General features: G+C 35.1%; 1 protein-coding gene across 1 annotated transcript; it reads right to left on the reverse strand.

The window, feature by feature from the left end:
- Window positions 1–283: 283 nt before the first annotated feature.
- On the reverse strand, window positions 284–11,608 carry LOC111043586 (DDB1- and CUL4-associated factor 13-like). The gene is given in 10 exon segments (XM_039421717.1): window positions 284–388; window positions 1,661–1,775; window positions 1,778–1,823; window positions 3,890–4,036; window positions 4,622–4,775; window positions 5,919–6,066; window positions 6,966–7,134; window positions 7,742–7,936; window positions 8,646–8,845; window positions 11,303–11,608. Coding segments are annotated over 10 exon segments (1,332 nt in total). The 5' UTR covers window positions 11,373–11,608; the 3' UTR covers window positions 284–300.
- Window positions 11,609–20,023: the final 8,415 nt, after the last annotated feature.

Raw genomic sequence — 20,023 nt, forward strand, 5'->3', positions numbered from 1 at the left:
TCAATAAAACTTGGAAAAAAGTACAACACACCAAACTTATATTCATTTTACCCCATAAGTGTTGCCCATACGAAACATCCTGTTAAAGAGCGAGAAAATTTTGTCACGTATATCGACTCGTATAGTAGAGACCAGGTGCTCCAGTCCGCAGTATATCTACGTTGAGGTAAGGGGAGCAGAGTAGACACCATACTAATGGCCGAAGTTTGTGACAATAGATTGTATTATAAATGAATGAAATAGAAGTTGAAGGTTAGTCGAGAGAGAATGAATAGTCAGTATGTTCATCATTCAGGATATTTATTCTTGCTCTTCGATCACACTGGCATGCTTGTCTGGTACAAAAGGCACTGTTCCCGGTTTTGAATGTTGTCGTCTGTTCACTTCCCTGAAAAATACAAAGTTAATTTGATTAGATTCTTATTTATAAGAATCAACGTTATGAAATTAAGTTCTTGGATTAAAAGTGTTTTAGATTCAATTTTTTAAATCAATTTTCAATTCAATTCAAATTTTTGTTTCCCAAATTGCTGGCCAGCTGAACCAACGGAAAATGATGAATAGATTGTTTTCTAGGCTCATGATTAGAAGTAAAGATAACGATAATATTATATCACAATACAAATTATCACCGAATAATTCGTATTGGTATTTGTAACTGGTATTTATAAGCGTGCGTATAAATACCAGATTCAGTAAAGGTTAGGTTAGGTTTTGAAACACTTTCATAACTATACAATTTAGAAATATGGAAATAATTAGGATTTTCGTTTGATAATACGGTAATAATTCAGAAATATATCAAACTCATTTCAATCTCGTTAATAATTCATCAATTTGTATTAGTCCTGCACTTCTGCTCAAAAATTAGGTCAATTATTTATTTCACAGCGAGTTTATGACGAGCATATTATGTTCATCAACGATCAAACAAAAATTTACAACTGAACGTGAATTATGTACGATGATAGTTTCAATAAAACAATAGAAGCCAATAAACAATTTTAAAATAACAGGAATGGATTAAAAACATAGGAAGATATCCGAATCAAAGTAAAATAATTTTGAAAATATCATATATTACAATTTTTTAGAATTTCTATAAAACTAAATGTTGGAATCCTGATTTCTCCTTATAATTAAATGAAAAAATAATGTAAAACAGGTATGAACTACATGTTCCTACGAAACCGAATACAGTATTAAATATGCATCTATGCAACTATACACCATGCTCCTAATTCTGATAACACATCTTAAAATAGTTGAGAGATAATTACAAGGCAAAAGTCAAATCTGAATAATATTGAAATTAATATAAATATATTGAGGATTAAATTACAAGGACAATTTTCCACCGTCAACAAAGTGAACAGATCTTCAAGTTGGAATTGCATTACAATATACATTTTGAAGTTTGGATGGAATTAAAATTTAGTTTGAAGAAAGATAAAAGGCTCACTCTAATCTAGGCCCCTAGTCTAGCTCATTTGTTGAATTCGGGTGAGTAATAGTTTTGAGTTTTGAAATTAATATTCTCCCTTTTAGCTATTGAAAATTTAACAATGACGAATAAATTCTCGTTGTTGACCCAAAATATCGTTCCACTACATTCGATATAATATGACAAACAAAATCAGTATAATGGAAATGATCTTACTTTCTCAGCGTCTTCTGCTTCTGTATTTGCATCTCATTCTGAGCTTTGTGAATATGGCCGGGAATTTGTCTGTGTCTAGCAATTCTTCTGATTTGAGGGTGATTTTCATATTCTTCTTCAAAGCTTCATTATATTCAAGAGCTGCTCTTTCTCTGCGATTGAGCTGAAAATCAAGGAGGAAATACGATTTTAGGTTTTTCTAGCCAAAAAAAACTATAACAAAGTAAAAATATTGAAAAATAATAATATATAACATTTATTAAACGATATTTTTTGTAATGTTTGAGCTGCGACTTACGAATACCTCGAAATCACGTTCTATCCCGTCAGACGTCGCAATTTAATATTTTCCTTAAAATTATAAACTTCTGATTCAAAATTATTGTTGGTGCGCCTGAAAATTAATAATTCCGATAGTTTGAAACGATTTGAATAGATTTCGGAGTTGATCTTTTCGAATCTTCTGGAACATTGCAACGTCCTCGGTGTCGACACAGTATTTTGAAAAGGTAGCATTCATCAAACATTCACATGTTTTCAATGATTTGTCATGAAGAAAATTTTTAGACCAATTTTAATAAAGCTTCAAAAAAATCAGAAACATATTTGTTACACTGCCCTTCAGGTAATTCTCCAGGTTGGGCGGGGGGCTAATAGACCCTCCCTGTAAAAAGAGCTCAATGTGAGTCTCGGAATGGGATTGGCTACTACGGGAATAAAATTGAAAATAATAAAAAAACCGGACTAAGGAGACAGAAACATGTTGTATTGACATCAGCTACTTGGAATGTAAGAACAATGTTGCAACCAGGAAAAATTATGGAGATATTGTCAAAAATACTACCTGGGACAGAGCGGTCGTTTATTTGAAAAAGATTATAAGAACACATCAACAACCCTGAATCAGCATTCGCCACCCACATAATGCAAAACAATCACACCTACACATAGCTACAAATTTAAAAATTTTACACATAACAAACAAAGGACCTGAACTAAACACCTTGGAACAATTTGAAATATATAAACATATCAAAATAGACCCCCACAACATCATTGATGAACAAACAAACTTCAAATCCCACAGCCTCTTCAATCTCCTATTCCAATAACCTACAAATTCAAACATTCCCGCCACCCCCGCCGCCAACCATTCAAATAATCCCGCCACTCCTACAACCAGCCCACGCTGCTTACTAACCATATATTCCACAACGGAAGTATCAACCAGTGCTGAGGAAGAGCCTAGTGTCCGAAAGCGCTCCACAAATGTGAGCAGAAGCTAATAACTTTTATTTATAAATATCTGACTGCTATGCCGTAATTTAGTTGTTCAAAAGTGATTGGTATTAACAATAACAGAACCAAGTACATGAAAATTACGCCTTCTCTGACAAGGAGAGCGAATGTGGATTTTGAAGATGGCGAATATACATTTGAAAATGTAGAAAAATTTATATATCTCGGCACAGAGTTCAATGTGGGTAACAACCTCAGCAGTGCAATGCAATTAGAAGAAGAATTGAACAAGGCGAAAGAGCATACAAAAATATTATGAAATCTAGATTTTCAAAGTGGAAAAAATTAAAATTTACCGAACTCTGAAGACCGTTAGTGACATATGGCTGAGAAGCATGGGTTTTTAAAGTTCTTAAAGCATAAATGCATTGAGGATCTTCGAAGGATAATTATTTTAAGAACACATAGTCCAGTATATGAAGAAGGAGAATGGAGAATAAGAAACAATGCAGAAGTCAATTTTATCTTGCAAGGGAAAGATATATTAAGGTATATAGAAGAATTAGTTGGCTGGGCCATATACAACGGATGGAGCAAAACAGAATACAGAGACAGATGACTGTTGGACGAATGGAAGGAACTGGGAGGAGAGGTCGCCCCAGAACCCGCTGGCTTCAAGATGTGGAGAGAGATCTGGTGTTCTTGGGAATGAGAAACTGGAGGAGACGAGCTAGTGATAGAGATGATTGAAGGCGAGTTGTTAAGGAGACCAAGGTCCACGTGGAGCTGTAGCATTTCGTGAGTAAGTATTTGTTACACTGATCATTGTCAATTACATGTGGAAATTTTCATTTTTGTTCATTTTAATACTATTTACAAAAGAGATTAAGTAATAGTATTTAAAGAGCATTCACTTTTCCTTGTATATTCATAGAAAGCTGAAAATTATCTTTGTTAATAAAATGTGATGGTTAAAATTCTTGTACATACCACGCCAAGTTTTTCAGAAGCCTTTGCTTTCCAAATTCGAATGTTCATTTCGTCAGAAGCGCTAATAATATACTTATTATCCAAAGACCATTGGACGAAGGTTACATGCTGCATACGTTTTGTATGATAGATTTCATGAGAATGAACCTGAAAAATGGACAAAATTGTTTGAATACTTATTACTTAAAAATGATAAACACAATGAGAAACAACAACTCAGTTTGAAATAATGGATCATAGCTTAAACCAGTATTGTAGTATATTATTATACTGAGAAAATTCAAGATTCTGCAGCAAAGCGTAATGAATACAGTTGTAAATATCTATTTATAATTATTCCAATCATTTATTATTTGAAAATTAAAATCGCAATTTATTGAAAATAATTCATAAGGAAGTAGCTTGATCCATGGTCAGCACGGTATCTTATTAATCGGATTAAATAAGTAGCAAGTGCTCATTAACTCTCTAATGCTCATTAACTTCCGCCAGCTGGCCGGTCCCAAAACTTGTAAAATAAAACTTGATGGTAAGGAACCCACCTTGAGCTGACTTCTTACGTATATTTCATCATTCTCCTTCCCATTAGCAAAGCACAAAATGAGGATCACTCTTAGCAAAAAGTATCCAGCAGATTATATTTAGTTCCACGTGCAAACTTGGAACACAAACATGGAAACATTCATGACTATCTTATACGAATAATCGCAGAAAAACGCCGTTATTAAATACCTTATCATTATTATACATTCGGATTGATTTATCATAGCTTCCAGAAACGAATTGACGGCCAGTGGGAGCATAATCAATCGAAGTGACAGCCGATACATGGTCTTTATGCACAATCATCGGTGATCTCAGATATCGTGAATCGTAAGTGTACAAGCTGCAAAAATCAATCACATGAAAGAGAAAAATTACTGAGAATAATGAAAACTTCAATTATTACAGAATCATCAAGTTGAGAAAGTATTACAGTAATATATATTAAAGTGGTAGGTTATAAAAAGTATAATATTGGAACAACAGCATAGATTACCTATAATAAGTTCGTAAAAGTTAACTGATAAATAGTTCAATCACTAGAGAACATTTTAGAGCACCAGTAATTCAAGTTTACCAGAGATTGATAGTGGTGTAACAACCGAAACCGGTATGTCATTGTTTAATAAATCTGTGGTTCAATAATATCTATCATACAGTACGGATATACTAACACAATATTACCTTCACAACTACTCACAAAGAAAACATTAATTTTAAGAGTTTTAATTTCTGCGAGAAGAAATTTCCTCTCTGATGCTATTGACTGACTCTTGACAGACCAATAAACCTAGTTGAGAAAAATGGGCTTTGAACACTGAGGGCCGGCTTCCGAGCTCAGGATTTAGCCAAGTTTTAGACTTTAAACAGGCTAGAGTCAGAAAATTGGCTTTCCGAAACGGGGCGTAGTCGCATTATAATCTTTATTTTCTCATGTCTATAATTGGAAACGTTTTTCCTTGACGAAATGAAACATTTCTAAATAATTCAAAACAGCTGAAACTTTACAGTATTTTCTCTTTATTTTATTTTGTGTTGAATTTTCTAGTTTTTCGAAATTCAATTTAAACGTGCACTGCAACTAAGCCCCGTTTCGGAAAGCCAATTTTTTACTCCAGCTGTTTGAAGTCTAGAACTTAGCTAAATCCCAAGCTCGGAAACCGGCCCTAAGTTGAGTTCTTTTATTAGTTAGACTGAATGATGCTTTCAAGCCAGCACAACACACTTTCTATAATAATGTAGGATTTTCAACTCAGACGAGTGCTATAATATTTTTTATTTACTTCAGGAAAATTTTAATTAAAATTTTGATGGACCAATAAAGTAGATACATTCAGGTAACGACTAGCATACTTTTCAACTGCTTCACAATGTAAATTATTAATGAGTGGGTTTGACTCTAAAGCTGGTAATCGGTTTTTTATATTGAGTAATGACATGAAAACTTGGATGCACTGTACAATGAATGATTGCTTGAAATACTAACTTGAAGTCTTCACTGGCACATGTGAATATGAACGCTTCCATTGGATTCCAGCACAACTGATTGCATTTCATAGTCATAACCACTTTCCTAACAGGTCCAGTCTTCCTTATGTCATAAATCACAATACTACGATCGTTACCACATGTACCTGAAATAAAATTCCAACAAACAATAATAAATTACTAATGAAATGAACTCTATTGATTACTATATCCAATTATTCTCAACATTACTTCTTGAGTTTTACACAATGCTAATCTCATAAGTTTATTTAAACATGATATGAATCAAATTTTACAGAAGCCAATATTTGTATGGTTCAACGCAACACAGAGCTATTAACTACTTCCGATGACTATTGAAGTCAAAGGAGAGAAAAAGAAACAAATTGAAGAGGTTTGATCAGGCAAAGGTTCTGGTTCTTAACATACCATCATAATAGCAGAGGAAAGACATCTAATATCTCTATACAGTACGGTATCAACTCTCAGCTTCAATTGAGACTTGAAACTCACACTGACTGTGGCAGCTATATTTCAATAATCTATTTCATTTCGGAACCACATAAAAGTATTTTTTTCGTTGCTATCAAATCAATTTAAAAGTTCGATGTCCGGTTTCACCAATCTCTATCAAGACATTTGATAATGGTCAAACCGGGTACACTTTAGAAGTGAGCACTGGAATTATTAATAGTACTCATCTCCATAAAAATCATATGTTCCAGTGCACTCGTTGTAAAGCGTAGGCGATTTGAGCATGTTCAAATGTATTTACCGAGCTTGGTGAAATTTAAGTTTCAAAATTTAAAAATAGTGTAAAACATCAAGCAGAAACATCGTGTCTCGAGTAGTGCTTCAAACTGAAAAACCGGCGAAATTGAGCATGCATTTTTAAACAATTCAAAAAAATATGGAACTGATCATTCATAGAAGTCGATACTCTTAATAATAATATTGAAAGTATCATTTTAAAATATCAAAACTATTATTTTGTTAGTTTGTTTTAGTAAGTTGTGTAAGGCAATCAGACAATAACTGCACTGACCAAGAACATTTGACTCAATAGGATTGAAGGCTATGTTATGAACCGAATCGAATCCCCAGCGAAAGCTTCTTATTGGCTCACTTCGAGACTCCTCCCATAACTGGCACACCTCTCCACAAGTTGCATACTTCGGATCACTAACATGATGAGTAATCCCTGTTATAGATGTCTGTCAACAAAAGCAATGAACAAATATCTATAATGGCAGAACTTAATCAAACCAGCTGAAACACAATGTTTTTCTAGATAACTAAAAGTATTTATTATTCTGTATTGGTGAAATATCAATGTTTCTCAAAATCATGCTCTTGTGATAAAAGAACTTCCATTTATTGAAACTAAATTCATGATTGAGTAATACTGGTATAGATGACGCACCACGAGCAGACCCCTGGCTAACCACTGACGATTCGAAGAGGATGAAATTATACGCTACGCATTTGCAGATATTGGATTTTTAGTGTAGATGTAGAGGCAGGGTTGCCAACTGTACAACTTAAAATCAGAGACCATCAGAATGTCTTTCGAATATCATTGGATCGCAACGAGGTAGTGCTTCACATTTATAAATTATTGTTACGTAGAGTAGGTCGAAATAATTTGTGGGCTGTTACAAAAAACAATAATTATATCACACTCCAGATTGAATTGGATACACTCAATTGGCACTCATATTAAAATTGGAGTTACTCAACAATTGTGATAGATAGATACATAAACTTATTGAAAATAAGAGAAAAGTATGATAACATATTATTATGAAAATGTTTTATTACCTTGCTGATAACAGTGTTGACAGGAGATTCATCTTTTGAAGCTGTAGCGCTGGTATTCCAGAATTTAACAGTTTTATCGTCACCTACTGTGATAAGATTACTTCCATCACAATTAAAAGATAGACCTCTTACGTATCCTTCATGTCCCTTCAATTGTTTCTGACAACTTCTTTGAGACAGATTCCATATACGTACCTGAAACCATTATTTACATACTGTCACATAGTTGAAATATTATACTACGAGTATATTAGGATCGTTTTTTTGTAAGTGATTATAATATTATTATAATCTTTGGAAAATAAATTAAATGTGCTAACTGTTGGATACGACAGTTGGAGGTAAAATTCATTATTATTTAGATATTTGAAAGAATTTTAAGGCAACTTTGAAAAGAGATCAACATATTTCTAAAACTCATTTCTTGTTAGTCTTTGCAGAGAAAATTGGACAAAAATTTTATAAAGAGAGAAAAAACATGACCTACCTTCTGGAATAGAATATGGATAAAAATTCGACGGAGGATCAGTCTTAGGCTGTGACTGGCTGTGTCTCTTGGTTGCCATTCAAATGAATAATTGTGTATCATTGAATCAATAAACGAGGAATTTATATTAGGCTATGTCTATTTTTATTTTCATTCATATGTATATTCATTGATCTATTTTTTTATTGGAATTTGTATGTTGAAAATTGATTTTGATACTCGCTGTCAGCATTCAAAGTTCGGTATTGCAGGCAGCGCCTATTTGTTATTCTAATTAACAAAGTTACTTTATATAATCATTTGCTTCGTCATCATGGCAGATTAAATCTGATTTAATTCTTTTTAAACTAAATCACAAATAAATATTTCCCTTGAAATTGATGTGGACTAAGTATACTAGTTGAATGAGTTGCTTACTTCTCCATCATAGGATCCACTACCAAGTATAGATAAAGACTTAGGGTGTTTCCCAATGCAGGATACTCCGTCCCTATGACCATCCAAGTTACCAACGAATGGTTTGGCGAAGACCCGTTCCAACTTCACAGCATTCAGGGCTCTGACGTATTCTCTGTTGGCTTCAAACGGATGTAAGTTGGGATCATAGTTTCTCGGAACTGGAAAATAACAAAGAATCAAAATTATAAAACAGTTTATTATAAATATATTAGCTTACTTATATTACTATTTTCACCAGTGAGTTTACCAATCGATGAGTAATATAAAGAAGCTTCCAGTGTAGTAAAGGTTATATTGAACCGTCTAGTTATTGTAAAGGGCGAATAAGAATATGGAATTCAATCAAATACTAAACTAATTTTACAATGGTATTATTAATTTCTGAGAATTGAGAAGCTATTGCTTGCACAGTCAAGCAGACATGTTTTCAATGTCTAGTGTTGTGGTGATTAGTACAAATTAGCAATTGATTCTTCTTGACGTGCAAACGACAGAGAAGGAGTGGTTGACTTCGGTCGAATACCTAGCCTAACAAAAATGGCCTTGCAATATGCAAGATGTTTGCTTGCAGTAATAATCCTAGAGCCCGTTATTGCAACAGTACGTCCACTACCACATCAGTAGACCTTAGGAGATATGGCAGAGAAATAGTGCATGATACACAATGGCCAGATATGCCTACTTCACACGGGCGCCGCCTTATCAAAAAATTTGGGTGGGCTAATACCCCCCCAGGAAAAGAGGGGTCTGGGGAACACCCCGAAAACTTTTTGAAATTTCAAAAGGCTTAGAAGCATTTTTTTTTCAATTTGAAAATTTTTGAAATTTCAAAAGACTTAGAAGCATTTTTAGGGCTGATTTTACCATAAACGTAAATTGGATTTGAGAGGCAGAGAACAACATTTCTAAACAAAATACAATTTGTTTGGATTCAGAGTATTCGGTTTTGACTAAAATAAAATAAAAACTTGCTTTCTACTGAGCTTATAAAATTTGTTTAAAGGATCGTTTTTATGCACACAATTCTCTTCGGAAGGTGGGTTTCTCTATTTTATGAAGAATCTAATAATATAATTATTTGGAAAGTTTGCTGATTGACTTTCAAGAGTGCCCCCTTTTCGAAGTAGTCTAACCTTATTAGCCCCGTTAATAAAGATAATAACGTTGATAACTTAGGGCCGGTTTCCGAGCTCGAAATTTAGATAAGTTCTAGACTTTAAACAGCTGGAGTCAGAAAATTGGCTTTCCGAAACGGGGCGTAGTCGCATTATAATCTTTATTTTTTTCATGTCTATAATTGGAAACGTTTTTCCTTAACGAAATGAAACATTTCTAATTAATCAAAATAGCTGAAACTTTACACTATTTTCTCTTAATTATAATGTGTTAAATTTTCTATTTTCTGAAAATTTAATTTAAACGAGGACTGCGACTACGCCCCGTTTCGGAAAGCCAATTTTCTGACTCCAGCTGTTTAAAGTCTAGAACTTATCTAAATTTCGAGCTCGGAAACTGGCTCTTAATGTTCATAGATCAAGATTTTCATTGTACAATTTAATGGTTTCTTGTATTTGGGATGAGTTTCTTTAGTCTTCACTTGAGCCGTCAATTGATACACTTCCAGATTATTAAAGAAGAACTTTTTTGGTGAGCTCCGGCGCCTCTGCCATCATATGTACCCTCTGTTTGAGCAAAAGGGAGTAATATCTTTGAGACAATCTCTTGGTCAGTTGGTGGAAGTGGCTAGCTCAGCTGAGTTTTGAATCCAGGACAAAGCCCAGTAACTTCACAGGTTCCTGATCATAAACCAGGCTTTGCAAAAAACTGCAATGTTTTTTTTTTTTGTTCTCATTTAGATATTGATAGAATTAATAGCTAGTGCGGAAATCAAGGGGTCGAAATAGAAGTAAAAAAAATGTTTCATGGGGTGCCTGCGTAGTGAAGATGTCTAAGTGAGCCGCGCGGTAAACCTCATCTTAACCTCCTCACTATGGAGGCGCCTCATAACGCAACATGTTTTTGTATTATATTGAGGTACTGCATTTCTATATCTCTATCTCAACCGGGACCTCTTACCTCTTCATCCTCACAGACTTGAGGCCTAACAGCACAAATAAAAAGATATTACGAAATATAACAACACGACCTTAGAAAAAACCATTAATTTACAAGCCTATTTCTTAAGCTCAATTACAGAGAGTATAGCCTCTTATCAGAATATTGTACAAGCGTAACAGACGTGCTACATGAGAGACCATGCGGAATAAATTTAAAGCGTCTTGCTTGTATAGTTGGGGCCTTACTTACAAGTGTCATCTCTCTAGTCCAGTGACCAGGAAATTGTCATATATTTTCTTGTTTCTTTCTAACTTTAAATAAAATATGAGAGAACAGCGAAAAATATTAGACCTACCGTTTTTAGAAATCAAACTATGGACAAGTAGAGCTGACCGAAACATATTATACTAATGGGAAACTATTATGACGGTTTCCTGGCTACTAAATATAAAGAACACGAAACAAGTAATAAGCAAGTAGCCTAAGTAGAATATTAACCCAATGAATGTTAGTAAGTATTAATTGAATATTGAATAAATAAATTAATGTTCACTCACCTCGATGGAGATCTTTTCTGGTTTCTCTCAAGTAATGATCTGGGTTGCGAGAAATTACTTTAACCTTCATTTTATAATTCTCACACTGGCATAAGTTCAATTAAATAACAGAAAAACAGAAAGAAAAATTCTCAGTGGCGACTTTTTGCAAATTGTAAGAAAGAAGGTTCAAGCAATACTTTGCATTGTATTTATTGTCAAGTGTGACATGTCTAAGTCGTAACATGAGTTACATGAGAGTGATTTGAGGTTATGAAATCGTTGAAAAGCATAGATCAGTTAAAGAATAGACACGCCCCATTATATATTCATACTGAAAGTCGATGAAGATATAGTGAGGTCCACGTTATAATAACAGTGAAGGTTTGATTGAGTTCATGGGTGGTTGCGGTGCAGCAGCTTCTCTTTGTCTCAGAAACAGAGTAACGGCCAGCAACAGTCACAGTTATAACATAGTTATTCAAAAGTATTCTTTGAGTATCTATAGTGAGGTCCACGTTATAATGGTAGTATACGATTTGCAGTGGTGTTGCTATCCTTGTCTGTCGTTCAACAAATGTGAAGGAGTTAGGGGTTAGGTTTTATTTAGGTTATATTTGATAATGTTTTATTAGGATAGGTTAGGTTTTTGCTTTAAAATTGCAATATGCTAAAAGGGGCTAGGGTCTAGGTAGGGTTGTTTTTTGATGTTTCAAGGTAAAAGAATAGGTTAGGGGGTTAGGATTTTGCTTTGAACCACATGTTCCGCTTTCTCAGCAGGAAAGATATGGTGATGGTATACTTTGCCTTTTCCATTCCATCTGCTGTATGGACTTCTGCTGTGGGGCATGCAGCGGGCTGCAGGAGTGTGCTGATGCTCCAGAAGAAAGCACTTCGAGTGATCACCTCAGCAGGGCATCGTGAGCACTGTAGGCCTATCTTCATTGACCTGGGCATCCTTACGGTCTTCAACCAGTACATACTGTTGAGTCTGTTGCATGTTAAGGACACCGAGGGCAGTCATGTGCTGAGGGCTGATCGTCATGTGCACGCTACAAGGAGGAGACTTGACATTGACATACCTCGCTGCAGAACCAACAAGAGAAAAGACTCCTTCCCAATATTTGCACTGCGCCTATACAATGACCTGCCTGCTGGTGTGAAGAACCTGCAGGGTATTGCTTTTAAAAACCGAGTTGAGATCTGGCTGAAGAGGAACCCATTCTACTCAGTCAATGAGTATTTTAATGCTCACAAGGACAATATAGTTGACCTGTCATCTTACCATTCGACGCCATCTATCCAGTTCCCTGGTCATGGATGTAGAAGGAGGAATTAAGGAATGTTTGTGACATGTTCATGAAATGAACCACATTTTATGTTTTGTTCTAAAGATGATGAATAAATCTAAAGTATTAATGTGAAAGGGTTAGCGTTAGGTTTTATTTAGGTTATATAAATAATGTGTTATTAGGAGGTTTTTTGATGTTTCAAATGTGAAAGGATAGGTTAGTGGGTTAGGATTTTGCTTTGAAAACTAAATTATTAGATGTGAAGGGGTTAGTGGTTAGGTTTTTTGGATTATATTTAATAATGTTCCATAAGGTTGGGAAGCAAATTTGGAAATGAAATTTCTGACGGTTTTGCCAAAACCGTCAGAAAAACACGCACACGGCAGCACACATGAGACAGGGGCATACGGACACGGTATATGGCAAACGGAAACTACATTTTTCGACACCGACTGAGCTGAAGTTATTTGAAACTATTAAAAATAAATAGACTATAAATAAACTGACTTAGTCACTGAAATCACTGTAAATAGACAATCACTATTTCACTGACAAGACAACACTGTCAAACGGCCACGGCCTAAGCATCTAAAGAAACTCAATGACTGACTGACGACTCTAGTGTCAATTATTGCAACACAGCACTTTGTGGTAATTAAGTGGCGTGTCTCGCTGTAGAACTGTTCCTATCTACTGCGTAACCAGCACATGCGCATACTCCTCTATACTACAGAAGAAATCCACAGCGAGACGCACGTTGGGGGAACCCCGGAGGGGAAGGCAGTGAAATTATAATATATTATAATCAAGATTTTGATTATAAAATGTAAATCAATGCTTGCATTACCGTTTATATTCTTAGGCTTGTTGTTTGGGCAAAATTTGATACATATTATTTCACTATTCACATTTAATATTATGAATTTATTATTTTATTGGTATTTGAAAATTTTCCGTTCCTTAAAGAAATTTGCCGCCCCAAAAACCTGCCGCCCTGTGCGGCCGCCCGGTCCGCCCACCCCTGGGGCCGGGCCTGGTAACAGACGTGCTACATGAGAGACCATGCGGAATAAATTTAAAGCGTCTTGCTTGTATAGTTGGGGCCTTACTTACAAGTGTCATCTCTCTAGTCCAGTGACCAGGAAATTGTCATATATTTTCTCATTTCTTTCTAACTTTAATTAAACTATGAGAGAACAGCAAAAATATTAGACCTACCGTTTTTATAAATCAAACTATGGACAAGTAGAGCTGACCGAAACATATTATACTAAAGGGAAACTATTATGACGGTTTCCTGGCTACCAAATATAAAGAACACGAAACAAGTAATAAGCAAGTAAGTAGAATATTAACCCAATGAATGTTAGTAAGTATTAATTGAATATTGAATAAATAAAATGTTCACTCACCTCGATGGAGATCTTTTCTGGTTTCTCTCAAGTAATGATCTGGGTTGCGAGAAATTACTTTAACCTTCATTTTATAATTCTCACACTGGCATGAGTTCAATTAAATAACAGAAAAACAGAAAGATAAAATTCTTAGTGGCGACTTTTTGCAAATTGTAAGAAAAAAGGTTCAAGCAATACTTTGCATTGTATTTATTGTCAAGTGTGAAGTGTCTGAGTCGTGAGTCGTAACATGAGTTACATGAGAGTGATTTGAGGTTATGAAATCGTTGAAAAGCATAGATCAGTTAAAGAATAGACACGCCCCATTATATATTCATAGTGAAAGTCGTTGAAGATATAGTGAGGTCCACGTTATAATAACAGTGAAGGTTTGATTCTGTTCATGGGTGGTTGCGGTGCATGTACGGCTTCGGCGAAGTGAACAGTAACCAGAAACCACGTGACTGGTGCACCCATAAAGAGACTATTATACAGAATGTTTCAGAAGTAGTGTCGAGAATTTTAGGGTATTGTACCTGGATGCTAGGAGACTACAAATGTCATATTTGAAGTGTCCAAAACTCAGCGGTTATCCTTATAGCTGCAATTTTGTTTTTTTCACTTAAAAATTTTTATCTCAAGAACGAAATGTTGTATTGATCTGAAATTTGGCATGAATATTTATGCTATAAAGACTCAACTATAAAAAATAAAAAAAAAATTTTCGTTGAAATTTTTCAAAATGGCGGCCATTTTAAATTTTTGATGGCGAATATCTCGAAAACCGTCCATTTTACAGAAAATTTACAAGAGACAAAAAAGTTAGCAAATTTTTTCACAATTCCAATGATACCTAATTTATTAAGATTGGTCGAAGAATAACAGAGAAATTAATTTTTTCGTACTGCATGCATGACCACTTTTCACCATTTAAAGATCAATATTAATTTTTTTTATAATTTCATGAAAACCGTTCTTATTACAGAAATATACAAGAATAACTTTCCTCCAAATTTTATTTTACATTGAAAAATATTAATTTCACTCAATCGGTTCACTGATACTAATGCAGCAATTGCTCAAAATGCCGTCCTTCAACTTGATTACACAGTCTGCACCTTTCAATCATGGACCGTCGAACTGCTATAAAAGCATTTTCATCATCTTGAATGGCACCTGCTGCAGCAACCACTCTTGCCACAAGGTCTTCTTCGTTTTCTACTGGCGTGCTGTAAACAAGGTCTTTCATATGGCCCCAGAAAAAAAAATCTAAAGGGTTGAGGTCAGGTGAACGTGCAGGCCACGGTACTGGTCCACCCCGCCCAATCCACCGCTGACAATAGGTCATGTTCAGAAAGTCCGTAACAACATTTCCGAAATGAGCAGGGGCACCATCATGTTGAAACCAAATATTATATCTGTTTGCAAGAGGCACATCTTCCAAAAGTTCAGGTAGTATGTCTCTTAAAAAAGTAATGTACATGGGAGAATTCAGACGATTAGGAAGAATGTATGGTCCAATCACGCGATTACCTAAGATACCCGCCCAAACATTCAGCGAAAATCTATGCTGATAACCACGCACTTTGACCTCATGAGGATTGTCTAAGGCCCAGACGTGACTGTTGCGAGAGTTGAAGATTCCTTCTCTTGTAAAGCTGGACTCATCGGTAAATAACACATTTTCTAGAAAATTTGGTTGGATAATGTCTTGCTGAAGAAACCAACGGGCACAGTTTACTCTTGGCTCATAGTCGCGTTCAACCAATGAGTGAACTTTTTGAAAGCGGAAGGGGTGAAGTCTTTCCTTGTTTAGTACACGCCACACAGAAGAAGCACTTGAATTGATTTGCTTTGCAACTGCTCTCGTACTCGTTCTAGGATTGAAATCGAATTTCTGCAATACTTCCTCTTCAAAAGCAACATTTCGAACTGCTCGAGGCCTACCAGCAATTACCCTGTTCCGTTCAAATGAACCAACTTCTCTCAGCCGATTGTGAGTTCTTGTGAACACCTTGTCGGAAGGGAGACGGCGGTTTGGAAATGCAGCTGCATACATTCTTCTTGCTTCGGTCGCATTGCCAAGAGCTGCTCCATACATGAAGTGAATATCGGTGTACTCCAGCGAACTAAATTCCATTACAATAATTAAATATTTGTGTAGAAGCAACGTAAGAAAATATTGAAACTGGAAATTTAAGATAGAAATAAGACCTAGGAAACGTGAGACTAAGAAATAGGAAGCACTACATCTGGTTCTTTACTTTTAATGAAACAACAATACTTTTACAAGACAAACATTATCATCTGAAAACCATTGTAAAATCATCTGTTTGCCCATATGGAGCCATACCGAGTTTCAAAGCTTCATCTTAAATACATCTGGAATTAAAAAATTAATATTGATCTTTAAATGGTGAAAAGTGGTCATGCATGCAGTACGAAAAAAATCAATTTCTCTGTTATTCTTCGACCAATCTTAATAAATTAGGTATCATTGGAATTGTGAAAAACTTTGCTAACGTTTTTGTCTCTTGTAAATTTTCTGTAAAATGGACGGTTTTCGAGATATTCGCCATCAAAAATTTAAAAATGGCCGCCATTTTGAAAAATTAAAATGAAAATTTTTTTTTTATTTTTTATAGTTGAGTCTTTATAGCATAAATATTCATGCCAAATTTCAGATCAATACAACATTTCGTTCTTGAGATAAAAATTTTTAAGTGAAAAAAACAAAATGGCAGCTATAAGGATAACCGCTGAGTTTTGGACACTTCAAATATGACATTTGTAGTCTCCTAGCATCCAGGTACAATACCCTAAAATTCTCTCGACTACTTCTGAAACACTCTGTATATCAATGGGTGCACCACTACTTGCTCCTACCGAAAGAAAATCGAATTATGGTTCACCGTTTTTGGCGCGTACTTTTGAAATTAATTGTTTACAGATTGGTGTTGACAAAATAATAAAGGTGTTATCAATATGAACATTTCAGCTATTATTTATTATGATTGAATCAATAATAATTATTAATTTATAATTTGAGAAAAATATATTTTTTTTAAAATGTATTATACAAGCTTGTCCAAGTCAATATTATCTTTTATGTAGGTTGCAACAGACCTATGTTATCTTATCACAACAAAGCTGGAGTATTGATTAGTTCTTATAGAAGCACTAGGCTAATCATGTTTTTCCTTATAAAGTTTTTTAAATTAATTAATGATGGCTTGTGCTGTCATAAATAAAAATTTGACTACTTTTTCTATGCAATTAGTGTTAATGAATAAAACGTTTTATGGAATATTAGCAAAATGTTAATAATTGAAGTTTCTTGATTTATGTCTACTATCCAGATAAATGTCTGGAATGAATCAACAAAATATAGTATTCCCACTAATAGATAACATATTATACATATCTTAGTTTAGTAGAATAGTCGATAAAGCTAAAAAATAATAAACTTTCCAGCCAATTAATAATGAATGAATTTCTTGCTTTTCGACTCTCCTGTAATTAATTCCATCAATGGAATAAAATACTTTGTATGCCTCATCCTTTTTTAGTCTATAATATAATTCTGGATGTGGAGACATAACCTAACAAAACAGCAGACAACCAACACTTTAACTCTCGACCAATAAGAAGCGTTGATCCCGGTTCCGGTTTTGTGGAACATACTTTTCGAGCGGTGCAAGTGAGCATGTACGTGGTGCAAGTGAGCATGCACCACTCCACTCTGTTCCAAGATGGCGACCGGTACCTGAACTGTCAAAAGCTCCCACCGAACGCATTTTCGTGTCCTTGGGCGAAATCGTACATGTACCGCATCCTCCCATGAACACAATCATTGACAATACTGTTGCTGTCCTTTTCTATCATACAACAATATACAGATAGCTCTATCTCTCTCTAGCTTTGCAATGTTGTCTCTTTTTCAGAATATTTTATTTCCACTTCTGACAGTGACTGTACAAAAGTAGACAAACAATCTCAGCTGCAATTTTTTTCTTGATACTTCTTATGTCTTCTCCGCAGTCTGCTTGACTGGGAAATCGTCTTTTTCGTCCCATCGTGGGGGTGTCGGTGTTCACCTTTATTCAAGGTGTGAGAAGGTGTGGTCATCAATGAATTCTGCAATGCTATAGTATGGTCTGTCCATCAGGTATTGTTTTAGGCTTCTTATGAAGGTGTTGTCATTCACTAGGGATTTTATGTTGCCAGGAAGCAGGTTAAACAGGTATGCCCCCGAATAGGTAGGCCGGAGATATACTATACCTCTTAAATTGATGCTGGGGGAGGCTTATGTCATCCACGTTGCGTGTTCTATAAATGTGCTTATCTCGTCTTAAAGCTGGACTAGGATGATGGATTCCAGGATGTATATTGAGATTAATGTGAGGATACCTGTCTGCTTAAAGAGTGGTTTACGTTTACAGTTTTCTATGTAGTTTTCTCTAGGTAGGATTTGCACTGCCCTTTTTTGTATCCTTAATATTCTCTCGAGATTTCCCTGTGCTGATGATCCCCATGCGACGATGCTATATCTTAGGTGTGACATAAATAATGAGTGATATGCAATTAGTGCTGTCTTCTCATCAGCAATATTTCTGATTCTGGGGATGATGTATGTAGCAGAGGAGAGTTTTTTACACAAATATTCTGTGTGTTGCCTCCAGGTCAGATGGTTGTCGATAATTACACCAAGGAACTTTGTGCTTTCCACTGTTTTTATATTACTGTTTTGTGGTTCATCCTGGGTTTGGTTTGTTGGGGTGAAGTTCATGTATACTGTTTTTCATTATTTATGGCCAGTTTCATTCTATTGCAGATCGAGGTAGCTTCAGTAAGAGTTGATTCAACTATATTGTTTCGATTTTCCTTTCTGTTTGTGGGAAGTAGTATAGTTGTGTCGTCTGCAAATAGGATACACTTTCTGTTTTCTTGTAATTCATCTGGAAGATCATTTATGTATATAAGAAAGAGCAGCAGTCCCAGGATTGACCCTTGTGGTACTCCTCTTTTGACTGATTGTGCTGTTGATTTGAAAGTGATTATTTGATTTTGTCTTTGGAAATACAACTCTACATATTGTTTTCTATGTTGGAGGTAGTCTTCAATCCACTTGAGTGCTCTACCTTGAATTCTCATTTCTCTTAGTTTTGTTTTGAGTATGTTCCAATTGAGTACATCAAAAGCCTTCCGGAGATCGACAAACAGTCCTGATGCATATTTTTCATCCTCCCATATCTCACACACCTCACCACAGAGTTTGGAAATCGCTGTGACTGTACTGTGATTTTTTTTCGGAATCCATGCTGGCTCATAGACAACAGCCCATTCGTCTCCAGATATGAAATCAATTGATTGTATGCTGCCCACTCTATAATCTTGGATACAATGGGAAGATTTTCTATGGGTCTGAAGTTTTTTGGATCAGTATGGTCACCTGTTTTGAATTTGGGGTAGATCTTGGCTATTTTTAAGCTATGTGGAAATACTGCTTGTTCAAATGATGAGTTTACTATGTGAAACAGTGGGTTTCTAATTTCATCCTCACAGTACCTTAGAATTTTCCCTATAATTTCGTTGTGACCTGAAGAGTTGTTTGGTTTTAGTCTCATAAGAATCTTGGATAATTCTGTGTGAGTAACTGCATCAAAGTGGTCGAATATTTGAGCATTCTCTGTCAATTCCAGATAATTGGGAGTATTATTATGTCCATTCAGTTCTGTTATTGGCTGCGTGAAGCCAGCGTTTAAAGATGTTGCCAATTTGATAGGGATCTGTAATTTTCTGATCTTGCACAGTTAGGTAGAGGTTCTCATTTCTGACATTTTTGGATTCTTTTCTTTCCTCATTTATCGTTCTCCACAAGACTTTGGTTTTATTTTCTGCCTGTTGTATTTTAATTGTTAATTGGAGTTGCTTTTTTTTACATCCAGGTCATGAGCTTATTTCATTGTCAAATTTTGTTCCTTGACTTCCATAAGGCCTGTGAGCATATACTCATCATATGATTGCATTACAGCATCTTTTAGTTCTGTGGTTTC

Source organism: Nilaparvata lugens, chromosome 1 (genome assembly GCF_014356525.2).
Source record: "Nilaparvata lugens isolate BPH chromosome 1, ASM1435652v1, whole genome shotgun sequence".
In the NCBI taxonomy this organism is placed as follows: domain Eukaryota; kingdom Metazoa; phylum Arthropoda; class Insecta; order Hemiptera; family Delphacidae; genus Nilaparvata; species Nilaparvata lugens.